General features: G+C 44.6%; 2 protein-coding genes across 2 annotated transcripts; one reads left to right on the top strand and one right to left on the bottom strand.

Annotated features, from left to right (window-relative positions):
* Positions 1 to 253: 253 nt before the first annotated feature.
* PDHB (pyruvate dehydrogenase E1 subunit beta) lies at positions 254 to 5,427 on the bottom strand. Its single transcript, XM_031606530.2, has 9 exons — positions 5,294 to 5,427; positions 5,073 to 5,180; positions 4,942 to 5,004; positions 4,830 to 4,865; positions 4,454 to 4,739; positions 3,521 to 3,631; positions 2,842 to 2,933; positions 2,242 to 2,383; positions 254 to 1,874 (listed from the first exon to the last, which is right to left on the bottom strand). The coding sequence occupies exons 1-9, from the start codon at positions 5,387 to 5,389 to the stop codon at positions 1,729 to 1,731; spliced, it is 1,080 nt and encodes a 359-aa protein (XP_031462390.1). The 5' UTR covers positions 5,390 to 5,427; the 3' UTR covers positions 254 to 1,728.
* Positions 5,428 to 5,766: 339 nt separating this feature from the next.
* On the top strand, positions 5,767 to 14,475 carry KCTD6 (potassium channel tetramerization domain containing 6). The gene is made up of 3 exons (XM_031606551.2): positions 5,767 to 5,906; positions 10,826 to 10,933; positions 12,108 to 14,475. The coding sequence occupies exons 2-3, from the start codon at positions 10,907 to 10,909 to the stop codon at positions 12,792 to 12,794; spliced, it is 714 nt and encodes a 237-aa protein (XP_031462411.1). The 5' UTR covers positions 5,767 to 5,906; positions 10,826 to 10,906; the 3' UTR covers positions 12,795 to 14,475.
* Positions 14,476 to 14,631: the final 156 nt, after the last annotated feature.

Below are 14,631 nucleotides of genomic sequence, written 5' to 3' on the forward strand. Positions count from 1 at the left end.
CAGCCAACCCCCAAAAGCAACCAACAAAACAACCTATAAAACATACTGCACAGGTGAGGGAACTGGAGAATTAAATCTTATTCCCACCATTTTTGCTGATGGACTTAAAATAGTGTCTCAGACTTGTTTAAATGGACATCCTACCTACAACTCTAAGGGAAAGTGTTTTTTAAATAAGGAAATAGTTGAAATGGGAGTTAATAGGGCACTGGGATATTATTCATGATTTAGTTAAATGCAAACTTACTTCAAGTTAATTTTACAGCTTATACTTTATTGAAAGATCATTTTTTGATTTGATTAAAACCTTAAACAAATTGCACTTTAAAGGATTATAGATAATCCATTTTTTTAAATTCAAGTACATCCGTGTTTGTTACTATGCAGAGAATGTCTGTACAGTTTCATGTAACCTGTGATATTCAGTCATTTTTATTAAAATGTTAATGGAGTTCCTCCAGCAGTGTGGTGGTGGATGTATTCAGCTAGGATCTTGCCTGCAAGCCTGACTTCTATGAATCGAGAAGCACTTCTACTAGGAAATGCCCTGAAAGGTATTCCTGACCTGTAATTGAAGTAGGACCTGAGCCCTTGTGTCTGCTTAAGAGAGGTAAGTATCTGCTTCAGAACGGTTCATTGGAAAGGCACCTTTTCTCTGGTTGTAGATCAAGCTGTGCTGCACTGACTGCTCTAGGCAGACTGTCCCTATCAGGACAATAACAAAAGTTGCTGAACAAAGAACAAATTCTCTGTCAGGAAAAGCTCCTTAGCTAAACCTAGGTACGTGGTTGCAGTAAAGGCTGGTGCAGTTGTTGCCCAGCTCTTCAGACATACCCAAACAACTGCTTTTGAATAGTTTATTACCTTATCCAGGTCTGAATAAAGTAACTTTTTTTCTTTTTTGCCTGTAAGAACTATAGTTTGTGCATACTGTTGTTAAGCCCCCCAAGGCAAGTTTAAAAAACAAGCAAATAAACAAAAAAGGCACAAAACCATACATAAAAACAAAACATCTGAGCAAGTTTTTTTATCACTGTACATGATAGCTGGCATACAAAATGCACGTGACAGTTAATAAAGAATAAATAGGTATTATTTTCCATCACACACTGAAGAGGATCAGGATCTTTAATCAAGCTCTTGGGCAGCTTTCCTGTATGACCAGAGCACTCTTTGAAGAAAGCACATGAGCCACCTCTTAACCCATACTACAAAGCCATTTTATACAGGTAGTTGTTAAGCTGCTGAATTAAAAAGCAAGGCTTCACTCAAGTTTGGTTTTATCATGTGCCTTTAGTAAGCCTTGCAAACACAGGCTCCTGGAGAGCTGTGCAGCATCCTAGGAGTAGACTCAGGGTGGCCCTCATTACTCACTATCATTCTGCACTCAACCACCATCACTGTCAGTTTAGCACAGCTAGTCTGATCATTACAGGACAAGCAGAAATGGAAGACCTCTTCTTCCCTCTGAATTTAGAACAGACAGAGAGATCCTAACCCAGCTGAAGTACAAGCTAACTTACAGACAAGCATTACCACATGGTTACTTAAACGAAATGGCTTAGAGGGAAACTCCACTAGACCCCATTGCAGCCGTATAAATATTCTGGGAGATCGCTGTACTTTACTGTACAAAAGTTTATGTAGCTATACAACAAAGTTATGCATACAAGTTGCCCTATACCATTAATACTTTTTAAAGCAGGGCTTTAAAACCATATTTACAACTCAGATATTCAAAGTTTTCTTCACTGCAAATATTATATCCTTCACTTGAGGTATGCAGTTATCTTCTAAAATTTTTGCATAAGGCATAGGAACATCTGCACCTGTAACACGCACAGCTGGAGCATCCAAGTAGTTGAAGGCAGATCCTGAAACAAAAAATGGTGGTCAGGTTGTTGCACAATCTGGTTTTCTCTCAAATCAGTTTCTGAATCTTAATATGCTTACAACAACTTTGTTCCTGTAGTACCAGAGACAGCTGTTCCTGCTTGTCTAAACTATAGTGCACAATGATAAACAAAAAGTTACCATCTTGCTTCTCAAATGGTTACCATCTTGCTTCAGTTCCTGGAATAAGAATTACACCACAAGATCATCTGGACTGACCATTTGAACATGTCTAGAACCAGACAGCTATTAAGCTCCTCAGATACAGGACTTGACATTTGTTGTCATCTGGCTTTATCAAGAAGTCACAAGGATTTAGATCAACATGCAGAGTGCAGAAGTCAGTACCTTCCATGATCCTGGCGCAGATTTCAGCTCCTACTCCAAACTGCGGCCAACCTCCTTCCACAGTTACAAGATGATTTGTCTTTGCAACACTGGCTTCCACTGTTTCAATATCCATTGGTCTAATGGTACGCAGATTTATAACCTTAAAAAAAAGGCACTGAGTGAGTTTTGCTGAGATCTAATCCTGACATTTACTGCTGTTTGGGCACAGTGTCCTTTAGCACTACGATCTATTCTGACTTTGACTGGAAGACTTAACGTTAATGAAATTACTTCTTATCCTGACAGATCCTGCAGAACGGCTTTTGGTGGCTCCTGGAAAATGCTTGATGAGTCTTGCTATATATAATCATGCTGCTACACACTGTCATTGTTTTGCTCATTGTACAAGTAGATCAATCTGAAAATCTTTAGTAGTTCTGATTTGATTTTGTGATGAAAAGGTCAAACACAGAAGCAAGAAATGCATGTACACTGACAGTTAAGGCACTTATAAAAGCTTGTAGTTTTTAAACTGATGTTCTACAGAGCCTGAACAAGGTGACCCTCTGCCTTCTTCCTAGTACAGGGAGAGAGAAAAGCAACAGAAACACCACACACCTCACACTCAACACCTTCTTTGGCCAGGATAGAAGCTGCTTCTAAACAGTGCCCAACAGGCCTAGAGTGTGCCACTAATGTAACATGAGTTCCTGGAACAGAAACAAGTGTTAAAAAGAAACAAATCCAGAAGAAAAAATAAACATAAATAAGCATTTTTCTTGGGATCTTTTGTAGGTAGCATTAGTATCATCTTGCAAATTTAAGTTCCATACATTTATTTGAAATGTTAAGTATTCTACACCTATGAAGAGTTGGCAGCAGGACTATGTGAAGACAAAAAACCTTTTAATTCAGGGATCTAAATAATGTTTTTAGTACTTTTTGGATTATCCTTTTTACACATTCATGTTATTCTGTGGTAAATTACAAACAGGCTGAAAAATTACAATGATCTCTTCTGCATTTTTAACAAAAATTACATACTAAGGTGAGGAGAACTTTCCTGCACATCACTTACACCACCCCTAGATCAAAGAAACAAAATCTTTTAGAAAGTTACAGTTTTAAATGAGATGCGGGGAACAAAACAATTGAGTGCAATACAAGATAAATATTATTTAACATTTTAAATATGCTTCTGTGTCCCCTGACAGCAGTATTCTGAATAGCTAAGATTCCCCAGGCAGCTCAGTTTGTAAGGATGCATACAGATATATACACCATGTTCTCAGCTTACCTTCCCTTTCTATTTTGGCCTTTCCAATTGGAACAACAAAGTCCTTTGACTGTGCCTGTTCAGACATCTCAAAGGGAACACCATACAGCAATTCATTTTCCAGCATCACAACTAGAACAAAACATACTTGGATTAATTTGTACTTCTGCAAGAACAGGCTGTACCTCTGATTAACAGTATTGCAGCAGAATATTTGCAAAAGCAATACAAAAAATTAAAAGTCAACTTCACTACTCAGTTATTTTAAATACTGTCTCAAATTTGTCTTAAGCGTGACCAGGTGTATCACAGCAATATAATTTTACACAAGATTTAAAGCCCTTCATATGATTTTTCCTTTAAAAAAATAAAAACCCCAACCAAATCAAAACAAAGAAAGTCTGGCAGAAAACAGGAGTTGAGAAGTCTGTGCTGACTTAGAAAGCCTCTGTAAAATTTGAGTCTATACACTCATCTCTAAAAGTAGGTCAAGAGAAAACTGGAAAAGTCATGGCTAAGAAATGTTTCTGTAGAACTGCTAGCTTCAGAAAAGTCTTACATTTTGCATGGGTGCCTGTGACAAAGAAAGATGAAGGTTGTCCTGTTTTTGGTTAATGAGATTCTGAATTTATTATCTAAGCTTCATCATCTCTAAAAAATGTGCTGTATCCTCAGGAACTTCTCCTGACTCATCTTCATCTTTTATAATGCCTTCACGGTGGGTGCATAAATGCATCTTTTAAAGCTTCTAGATGGGTTCATGGAAGCAGGTTAGAACAGCACAGAATTAGTCTGCTGCTAGCTAGCCAAGTGACCGTAAGGGGAAAGCAGTTAAGGTGTACTGATGCCGATGCTTAAGCATTGAATAATTTTTTATTTTTCACGTGAGGTAGGGGAGGAAAAGAAACATTCAGAAATGAGAGCTAAATACTGCTGTGATCTGACTGTGCTCACCTGGATTGTCGTCCCGGATCGACGCCTTCAGCAGCCCTTTAGCATCTTCTGAGCTCCAAGGACTGACGACTTTCAGCCCCGGGCAGTGCCCGTACCAGGCAGCGAAGCACTGCGAGTGCTGAGCAGCAACGCCAGCCGAAGCGCCGTTGGGGCCACGGAAGACGATGGGGACGGGGATGGCTCCTGCAGACATGTAGCAGGTCTTGGCGGCGGAGTTGATAACCTGGTCGATCGCTTGCATGGAGAAGTTGAACGTCATGAATTCACACACCGGCCTCAAGCCCGCCTATCAAAGTCAGATCACATGTCACGTTTTAACAGAAAGCAGCTCGTTTTGTATTTCAGTTCGGGAGGAAGGAGGGCGTACTGTACTGACCATCGCAGCACCGACAGCGATTCCCGTGAAGCCCATCTGGAAGAGGAGCAAACAGCGTGAGCGCCGGAACGCGGCCCACAGAGAGCCCCGCGGGGTGAGCCCCGCGCCGTACCTCAGAGATGGGGGTGTCGATGATCCTCTTGTCCCCGTACTTCTTCCACAGCCCCCTGGAGATCTGCGGAGCGGAGCGGCGTCAGACCCCGCAAAGCCCCCACCCCGGGCCCGGCAGCGGCCGCCCCTCACCTTATAGGCACCGTCGTACTGGGCCACCTCCTCGCCCAGCAGGAAGACGCGCTCATCCCGCTCCAGCTCCTCGTCCAGCGCCTGGTTCAGCGCGTCCCGCACCGTCACCTGCGGGACAGCGGCGGCAGGGCAGGGCAGGGCGGGCGTCCCTCAGCGCACCCGCACCGCCCCGCCCGTAGGGATGAACCGCTCGCCCCCGATCCCCCCCTCACGGCCGCTACCTGGATGGCGGCGGGCGCGGAGAGGCGGAGGCCCCTGCGCGGCGGGAGGAGGCGGCCTCGAGGAACCAGCAGCCGCAGCGCTCCCGCCACCGCCATCTTGGCCGTGTCCTCTAGCACCGGACGGCGGCCCGGCCCCCGCGCTCCATCGGCCCCGCCCCGAACTCTCGCGAGAACTCATGCCGGCAGCCGGCGCGCTTTTAGTGCGTCACTTCCGGTCTCCCGCTGTGGTAGTGGCGGCGGCCGGGCCCGCCGCGCAGGGCCGAGGCGCGCTCAGGGATAGGCGCATGGCCCGAGTTTGTGCGTGCCCACCGCGGCATCGCCTCCTGGCGCCGGGGCCGCCCGCGGCCTCATCGCCCCCCTGTCCCCGTCTCTCCGCTTCAATGATACGGCAGCCTGGCGCGGAGGCGCAGGGCGGAGCAAGATCTCTCCACCGGCGGCCCTGAGGTGAAAGGAGGCGGCTTCCCTCCCTCACCCAACCGGAGCGGGCGGAGAGACGGGGAGGAGATCGTGTCAGACCCCGCCTCCGCTCCTCCCCTCCCGCGGCGGCTGCTTTGCTCCCCGTTCAGTCGTCCCCATCCTCGCCGGGCTCTGCTCAGCGCCGGGAGCTGCGCCTGTGAGTGCGGGAGGGGCGGGGCCGGGCCGGGCCGGGCTGCGCTTCTGGGGAAGGGTGGGGGGGAAACGCGGGGCTGCGAGCGGCCGGAGCCTGCCCTGGGCGGGGGAAAAGCGGGGCCGGGCCCCCCGTGGGACTGCGGGTGTCTGGGGCTGGGGGTGCCCGGGTGTCGTTTGGGATTCTATGGGAGGGCGACAGGTGCTGGGCCCTCAGCTTGGGCGGGGGCTGCGTGGGGCGGGGTGCTGCACCTGGGCATGGCAGCTCCTGCTGCCCCTCTGTGCAGGAGGGCCGGGCTGGGGCCGGGAGCGCTATCCAGGCGCTGTATCCAGGCATTGGGCACTTGGGGGCAGCGGGTGGAGCGGTGCAGTCGTGTCCAGCATCCTTGCTGAATCATTGCGATCTCAGGGTGAGATTTCCTACTGTGCGTTCCTCTGGGATGGAAAGCTGCTGTTCCCGGCTCCTCCTGCGAGCCTGGGCATGAAAGGAGGATTCCTGCTGCTCGGTCCCTGTGACAGCCTTGTTGGCTGCACAGGATGCTCTGTGCTCCTGACACCTGCCTTCATCCAGCACTGCTTGGAGATGTTTCCCCATGCAGACAGCTGCCTACTGGTGCCATAGAACAAGATATGTGGGTAAAGCCAACTATTGACACTGTGCGGAGCATCTGGCTCCAGCAGGAGCAGGGAAGGTGCAGTTACAGTCTTTGGACTCCTGCATGAGGAGGGTCATATGGTAATAATGAGGTGGGATTTTCAAGCATCTGTGAGATAAATGGATGCTTTAGAACCCAGACCCAAACCAGGATGTTATAGAGCTCCTTAGCTGTGGGAAAAAAACTTTCAGAGCTTAGAATTCATAGTGAAGCAATTAGGCATAAAGGAGTGAGAATGCTGAGTGGCCACTGTTAGTATTTTGCTCTCTTGCCTGAGGTGAAAACTGAAATATTAACCAAAAGAAACAGAGAAAGTAAGGAGAAGTTACGTTCTAATAAACTGTGTTAATCATTGTAAACTTGACGTGTGTAGGTGAGGGATTCATCCTTCAGCCATGCCAAGCTGTGGTATTACTAGATGTTTTGGTAACCAGTTGTTTCCATAACATAGCTCATTGCTTGGGGTAGCTCAGCACTGTAGGGCCTTGGGTTTGCTCTGCAGACTATTGCCTTGCTCTGCATTTCTGTGGAGGACAGTCATTAATTACACTAGCTGAGGTATTGTCAATTCAGGTGAGTCACTGGTAATGATTTACAATAAAAAGTTGCCTTCAGATTTCAAGACTGGCTCAGGATTAGAGAGGCTGTCCATTTACAGTGTAGCTGCTGAGAGCAGGAGTTTCATTTTCTCATCTTTGGAGATCCAAATGTGAGAGACAGTGAGCTCACTAAGTGGGAGAGTAGCTTGAACCACAGGTATTTATCTGTATAAATACAGACTAGCTTATTAGAAGTCAACTTTATATTGACCTTGAAGTCTTCAGTACCTATTGAGACTAAACAGTTTGTGTAGGCAATAAACAGTTTGTGTCCTTCACTCTGAGCAAGGTAGCTGAAAAGCATTCAGAGCAGATCAGGTGATGTGTGCCTTTTGACTTGAGACTGCTGGGTGCGTTTCTCCTCCTTCATCTGACTGTGTAGGATGGTACAACCATTGTGGTTTTGTCCAGGTGCAGTGTGTGCAGTCTGTGCCCTTGGCCAAGTGTGCTGTATGCAGTCCCGGCAGTGCAAACACTTGGCAGTGCTGCTGGCATCCCCCCGCTCTGTCCTGGATGTGTGTGTGTCTGTTCACAGATGCAGACAATCAGCCAGCTCTCATTTGCTTTTTGTGAATTTCAGCTCGCAAAATGGTTGCATGTTAGTAGCTAACTGGGAGAAGCCCTGCTGAAGTTAATGAGACTACCTGTTGCAGTAACCTAGTAAATAGTCTTGTAATCTTCTGAGTCATCAAATATTAAGTAAGAGTGAGTGTTTTATAAATGTAGGTATCCAATTTGGTGTATTTATTACAAAATGGTGACTTCAGTGTTTTCCTTCAGAGGTACTTTCTCTTATTGCTCCTTCCTAGTGCTGGATATACTTGGACTATGGTGGCAGCATTGACAACCATGTTAGTGCTGTAGTTCTTCTCCCCACTGACAGGAAAAGCTTGGTGAAAGCAGGACTGGCTGTGAGTCCATTGGTGTGTTTGTGTTCTCACCAGAGAATGATGTCCTGTTTGGCTTAAATGGTGTCAGAAGTTGGTCTGGCTGAGAATTGTTTTAGGTGAGCATTTCTTATGGCCTTTAAGGCCAATTTGTCTTGGGATGATCTGCATGTCACCTGTTCTTTGCTGCCTGGACACAAGTAGCTGTGCTGGTGAGGTTCTGTATCTGGGTGATGCATACTGTGTGACATGGACCGGCGCTGGCTTGAGGCTGTTTGTCCTGGAGTACAGATGGAGTGAGGTTCTTCGTGCCCCTGCATCACCAACTTTCATTCAGGAATAATTTAGAGCATTGTTAAAAGGCAAATTGTTAAAGGCCCATTTCCCCACCCTTGTTATGATGTGGTTTGCTAGTCCTTATCTCTGGTTGTACCTGAACAGAGCTATTTTTGCCTTTGAAGTTGTCTGAAAATTTGGTGCTGCCAGGCTGACCAGGGAAGCAGCAGGTAGCTGTGATCACATCCAGGTGTTTTGCCATGGCCTCCTTGTAGTGTCTGTGTGCTGTGCTTCTTGCTGCGAGCTTTGCCAGGTAGGTCTGTGTAGAAGTCTGGACTCTTACACAAAGGTCAGTGAGACTTCTTGCTGCCATTTCTGTGTTGAGGGCTGGGTTCGTTTCTGCTAATTGCTCTCGTAAATTATTCATTGTGCTGCTACATAGCAGTGCTGTGATCAAAGATGAGTTCATGCCATCAAATGGACAGGCAGTGTAGTCAGTTTCTTCCCCTGTACAGGCATGGAGGGGGGGCGAAGTCCAGATTAATTTGTACTGGGGGCTTAGATATTGTCCAGAATAACAAAGTGTCATTCCATGTGTTCAAGTAACTGATGGACATCTACCTATCTTTGGAATATTCTGAGTGTGAAGATCCAGTTAAGTTTATAAAAAGACTGCTGATCTCTTACATTGTGATTGCCAGTGACATTTCTGGTCAGCTGCATTATTTCCTCTTCAAGTGAATGTTTTTCTTGCATGTCAGAACCCTAGGCAGTCTCTCCACTGGTTTTAATGTGTCTGCATGCTATCCTGGTGCTGTATTTGAGCAGCGGGCCAGCTGCAAGTACCTGTTCCTTAAAGGAAAAAAACAAAACAACTGGAATCAAAGGGATCTCAACTATTGGTAACAGGTGATGAGCTGTACTTGACTGACAAGTCAAAATAGAGAAAATCTGAATGACTTCACTTCTTGATCTGTCAGCAGTTTAAAAAAAAACCGAACAATTACAAATGTTGGCAAAAGAGCAAGCATTCCAGGTTTATCTGCTGTTAGGGGGTGTGTGATTTAATATGCTTTCTTCAGGCGTGCTGCATCTCTCATTTGTGAAAGTAAGATCCTGGTATGACTTGTTCTGTGTCTTAATTCCATAGGCTTCTGTTGTCTGACCTCATAATTTTCATACAGGGATTTTGTGTTTTCTTCTCTTAATACATCTCAGGTACCACTGAGGCTGTGCTCACACAGGTGGCTCCCAAGGGCCTGGCTTCTGGGAGCTGCAGAGCCCTGGCTTTGGCTTTGGGCAGGATAGCAGAGCCTGGGGATGATCTGCTGCATTGCTCTGTGGTGAATGATACCAACCTTGTTTGCAGGGAATGAGGAGGAAGAGTCATTTTTTTTGGCTGGGAATTAGCTGTGAACTGGTGCTTGAGAAAGCAGGACTCTGTCTTGGCTTAAATCTTCCAGCTCCTTTTAGCTGAGGGATGGTGCATTGAAGTTTGCCAGCACTGAGGCTGGGAGCAGAAGCCTCAGTAGCTGTGTTGTCTTTAAGATGTAAAAATAAACAAAACTACGAAGCTGCACCCTACTTCAAACAGGCTGACCTAAATTTCCAGCAGTTGTAGCAGAGATGCAGATTCTGGGCAGGGAATACAGGCTTGCTGCCTTCTCTGTCCATGGACAGCAGGCCACCTTTGGAAGATCTTCACTGTGTTGGGGGTCACTCGTGCCTTTTTCCCCTCGGGTTGCATAAGCCGGGCTGTGGGTTTCCCTTGCTATGCTTGTGTGCAGCCCATGCCCTTGTTATGCAAGCTGGTGGTTCCACATCTTCTGGGAAGTTACAGCGTGATCCACTGCTCAGATTGCTTTTGTTGGAGCATCATTGAATGTCCTCTTGCTTGTCCCTAAAGAGGTCTGTTTTGAGAGCACGTATGTGTCTGTGAAGTCCGTTCGTGCTCTTCCTTTGTAGATTAATGTTCTTGTTATCAATTGCAGTTCTCCACTACTGAATTATTAATTCTGCAGTGAGAATTCTTTTTCCTGCTGTTCATTGACTTTTGTGCTTGATTTAATCCGCACAGTGTGAAAGTGGAGCATGGGAATTTTGGCTGATGTTAATGGGTCGTGCGTGTTACCTGAGTGGTGAATAAATGAACTTTTTTAATTGAGAAAAGGACACATGTCCTTCAAAGGACTTGCAGTTTTCCTGGTGAGAAGTAGTCTGTAAACAGAATTTATTCTCAGAGGCACATGGCTGTTATTTAACAGGTCTGGGGTGGTCAGAACAGCCAGGAGAGTGCTTACCATGTGTTCAGGGGGCAGTGCTGTGGGTGGTGCAGAGGGAGATGCAGGGAAAAGCTCGTTTGTAGGTTCTTCTGCTAATATGGCTTTATAACTGCATGCTGTCCTGGCAGAGAGCCTGCCTTTGATTAGAAAACCACCTTTGGTGGTTCTTGTAGGTACTGAACAGTCTACCATGTTTTGTTCTTTGTTTTGTGTGCTTTTTTTGCAGGGAGCTAATAGGAGGTGAACTGCATACTCTTTCAATAACCTTCTGTTCAACTTGGAGTACTGTGGTTCAGCAACTGAACAGATGGATAATGGAGACTGGGGCTATATGGTAAGTGATCCCGTGTGAATGTGTGTGTACTGAGCAGCACAACTGGGCTTTCAAGATCTTGAGGTAAGATTCCTTGCTGATCTGTCCTGTGTAGATTGAGGCTTCACCATGTGAGAACGAAAGTTGTGCATGTAGTAACAGCTTGCTTACATTTTCTGGAGTGCTTTGTCGTATGTGCCATTTGTGGGATGTGCTCATGTTCATATATCCTAGCTAAAATCAGCAAGAATTTAACTGATGTCTTAAGCTCACTGTTACCATTTTCCTAACACACACAGACTGAAAATAGTTTGTGCTTCTTGCCTATAATTTTAAGGACTTTCTTGCATTATTTATAAGGAAAAAATATTTTTCCTTTAAGCCCTGTCTCAAATCAGACAAATACATCTTATTTTTCTCCTCTTCTCATTCTCTAAACATTCTGCTGCTGTGCATATGTCGCTTTTTTTTTTTTCTCACTGTCTGGCCTCAGTCCTGATTGTTAGGATTGGTGGCCAGATGGGATTTATATTGCTTTCTTCTTGCTTCCTCATGTACTATCTGGAAGCTGATGCAGACTGGTTTGCTGCTCTGCCCCCTCTTCTACGCAGCATGCTAATTTTCTAATAAATGCTTCTTCTGAGAATTAAAAGCTGGAAGGCTTTAGTTCTCTTGTTTTAATAATTCCTCTTAACCAATGCATGGATTATTTTGATTGTGAGCTCTTTGTCTTGTGCCTAAACTTGTACTGTCTTCCTCTTTTGAGGGTGAAAAAGTCTTAAGACTTGTTCAGCTGATTTGCTGTTATTCTTGAATGAGATTTTGAAAGCGAGGAGCACTGATGGACCTCATTCACGTAAACTTGTTCTTCAGGAAATGTCTCTGATTTCATTTCCTCTTCTGTAAAATATGAAAAAACTTGTTCCTCAAGTGCAGAAGTGCCTTCTGTGACAGTAGCTCTGTTAAGATTTCTAAAGCATTCTCAAAATGTGCTTTGTAAATGTTGTTATCCTGTCTAGTTGTGCCTTGTTGCTAGGTGGCTTGGATTTGTTCAGGTTTAAACATCACTGAAAGACTTCAATTGGGAGAAGTGAGGTTCCCTCCAGAGCCACCAGTTCTCAAACAGTATTTGCCATGCGTGTTGGTGAGCCTTCTTGTCATGGCTTGATAAACTCTGCGATTTCTCTCTTTCTAGATGACTGATCCAGTCACGTTAAATGTGGGTGGACACATGTATACGACATCCCTCACAACTCTCACCAGATATCCTGACTCAATGCTTGGGGCCATGTTCAGGGGAGACTTCCCCACTGCCAGGGACTCTCAGGGCAATTACTTCATTGACAGAGATGGACCACTTTTCCGTTACGTTCTTAACTTCTTAAGGACCTCAGAGCTAACTTTGCCACTGGACTTCAAGGAGTTTGACCTACTTCGGAAGGAAGCAGACTTCTATCAGATTGAACCTCTGATTCAGTGTCTCAATGACCCCAAGCCTCTGTATCCTGTGGATACCTTTGAGGAGGTGGTGGAGCTGTCCAGCACCCGCAAGCTGTCCAAGTACTCCAACCCGGTGGCTGTGATCATCACACAGCTCACCATCACAACAAAAGTCCATTCGTTACTGGAAGGCATTTCAAACCACTTCACGAAGTGGAATAAGCATATGATGGACACCAGGGACTGCCAGGTTTCCTTCACTTTTGGGCCATGCGATTACCACCAGGAAGTGTCTCTTAGAGTGCATCTGATGGAGTACATCACAAAGCAAGGCTTCACGATCAGGAATACCAGAGTTCATCATATGAGTGAGCGTGCCAATGAAAACACAGTGGAGCACAACTGGACTTTTTGTAGACTGGCACGAAAAACAGATGACTGACTCTGACTCCACAGGAGCCATTTCAGTTACTAGTGACTTAATTGAACAGTAAAGCCAAGAGAGTCTGGATTTTGGCTAAAGTAACAATGTGGGCTTTTTTTTTTTTTATATATGAGTATTTATTGTTTATCATTAAGGACTAGAGAAGTTTCATTCTCTAGCAGTTCTGTCCTTTCGTCCGGAATAAAAACATGCATGTGCCTGTTCAGTCAAGACACCTTTTTGTTTGAAAGAGGGAGTCCGGAGAATTAGTACAGTAGGGTATTTTGTGTCATTAACACAATTCTGACGCAACTTAAAGTGCTAAAATTACCTCAGTTTAAATGGTTTCTAATCCATCTAACTCTTTGCCACTGGGAGCAAGAAACAAACGGAATCTAAGAGGCAGATGGCGAAAAGCTGCTATCACGTAGACTAATTTAGCTTCTAAATCAATAAACAGTATTGTAATATTCTAGGAAAAAAAATCCCACCCTATAAAAGTACTTGATAAGTACAGTTTCGTACAGTTATGACAACTGTTTCTTTCTATGCATATAAATCAAGCAACCAAATACTATCTGTAGCCATGGAAATATGATTAGAAATATTTATATTGGATTCTGAATGCAAAATGTCCCTGTGGTAGAATTCATATTTTTAATGCCTGGTGCAATATTATTCCCAAGTGTAATGCCTGCCAGCAAGAAGCTAATAAAATGTGAAATATAGAATACTATCTTGTATTTTTTTGTCTTCTAGAACTCTAATACTTAATAAAAACCCCAAAGCCTGTTTTTCAGTGCTGCAGAATAGCACAGATACTCTGCTAGGGCTCCATTCTTTTTCACTATTGACATACTTCATTCCTTTTTGTCTTAACTAGTTGATCAAGCTGTCCTCATCACAGGAAAAAAAAAGTGTTTGGAAAACTAGGCATTTTGACCAACAGAAGGATGGCAAGGATTTGTACTTTCCTGTAGAGAGAGAGGGAACACAGCACCTAAAAATACTTGTAGCTGCTAAGCAGTATTATCCCATTTTAGTGATTTATCTGATAGCTGCTTATATCACGTATGGATTTTTATATATGTAATATGAATAAGATCCTGTATCTTTAACTGTGGAGTGCTGTTTCTGATATGTTCAAGTCAAGGAACTGAAGTTCTGTGTTCTTAGCTAATTTCATGTAGCCATTCCTGCTTCTCTTGGCCACTGTGTCACTGTTACTTACACAATTTCTGGTTATGTTCTAACTTAATTCTCTTGAGAGTAGAGATTCAGTGTTTATTTTGATTGAATGGATCACATTCTCCCTTGAAGTTCTTGTCACAGTGGTTTCTTACCACAGCTGGTTTGCTTCCTAAAGTGTGGACCGTTGCTCTTCAGAGATGTCAAAGAGGGATCAGGGTTCCTCAGGTTGTTGCAGCCTTCTGAAGCCTGGGGCCTTGCATCTCAGCTCTCAGTTAGAAGGCCTGTCCTCTGCCCTATTTTATCTCCCCCTTCATGTATTTTAGGGGTTCTGACTTTTGTATTAAGACATCGTGAAAGCTTCATTCTTCTGAAAGCAGAGAAGAAAAGCTGAACTGATGAAGTGCAGCAGAACTGCTGGTAAGAAAGTATTTGTGTCGTCACTGCATTATAATCAGTCACAAGGTGTTCCTTGCAACGCTTCATTTACTAGCAAATTAATGAGGGGCCTGGATCAGCCTCCCCTTTTCGTAATTATCAAGTATAATAACTAGGGAAGCAGTATTCCAAATAGACTTTATTGCAATCAAAGATTTATCAAAAGACAGTATGAATGACTCTGTTAATGGGAAAGTAATCTTTGCAGACAGAAGTTGACATCAGCTGT

The sequence above is a fragment of the Phasianus colchicus genome, chromosome 11 (assembly GCF_987193195.1).
Source record: "Phasianus colchicus chromosome 11, bPhaCol1.hap1.1, whole genome shotgun sequence".
Classification (NCBI taxonomy): Eukaryota; Metazoa; Chordata; class Aves; order Galliformes; family Phasianidae; genus Phasianus; species Phasianus colchicus.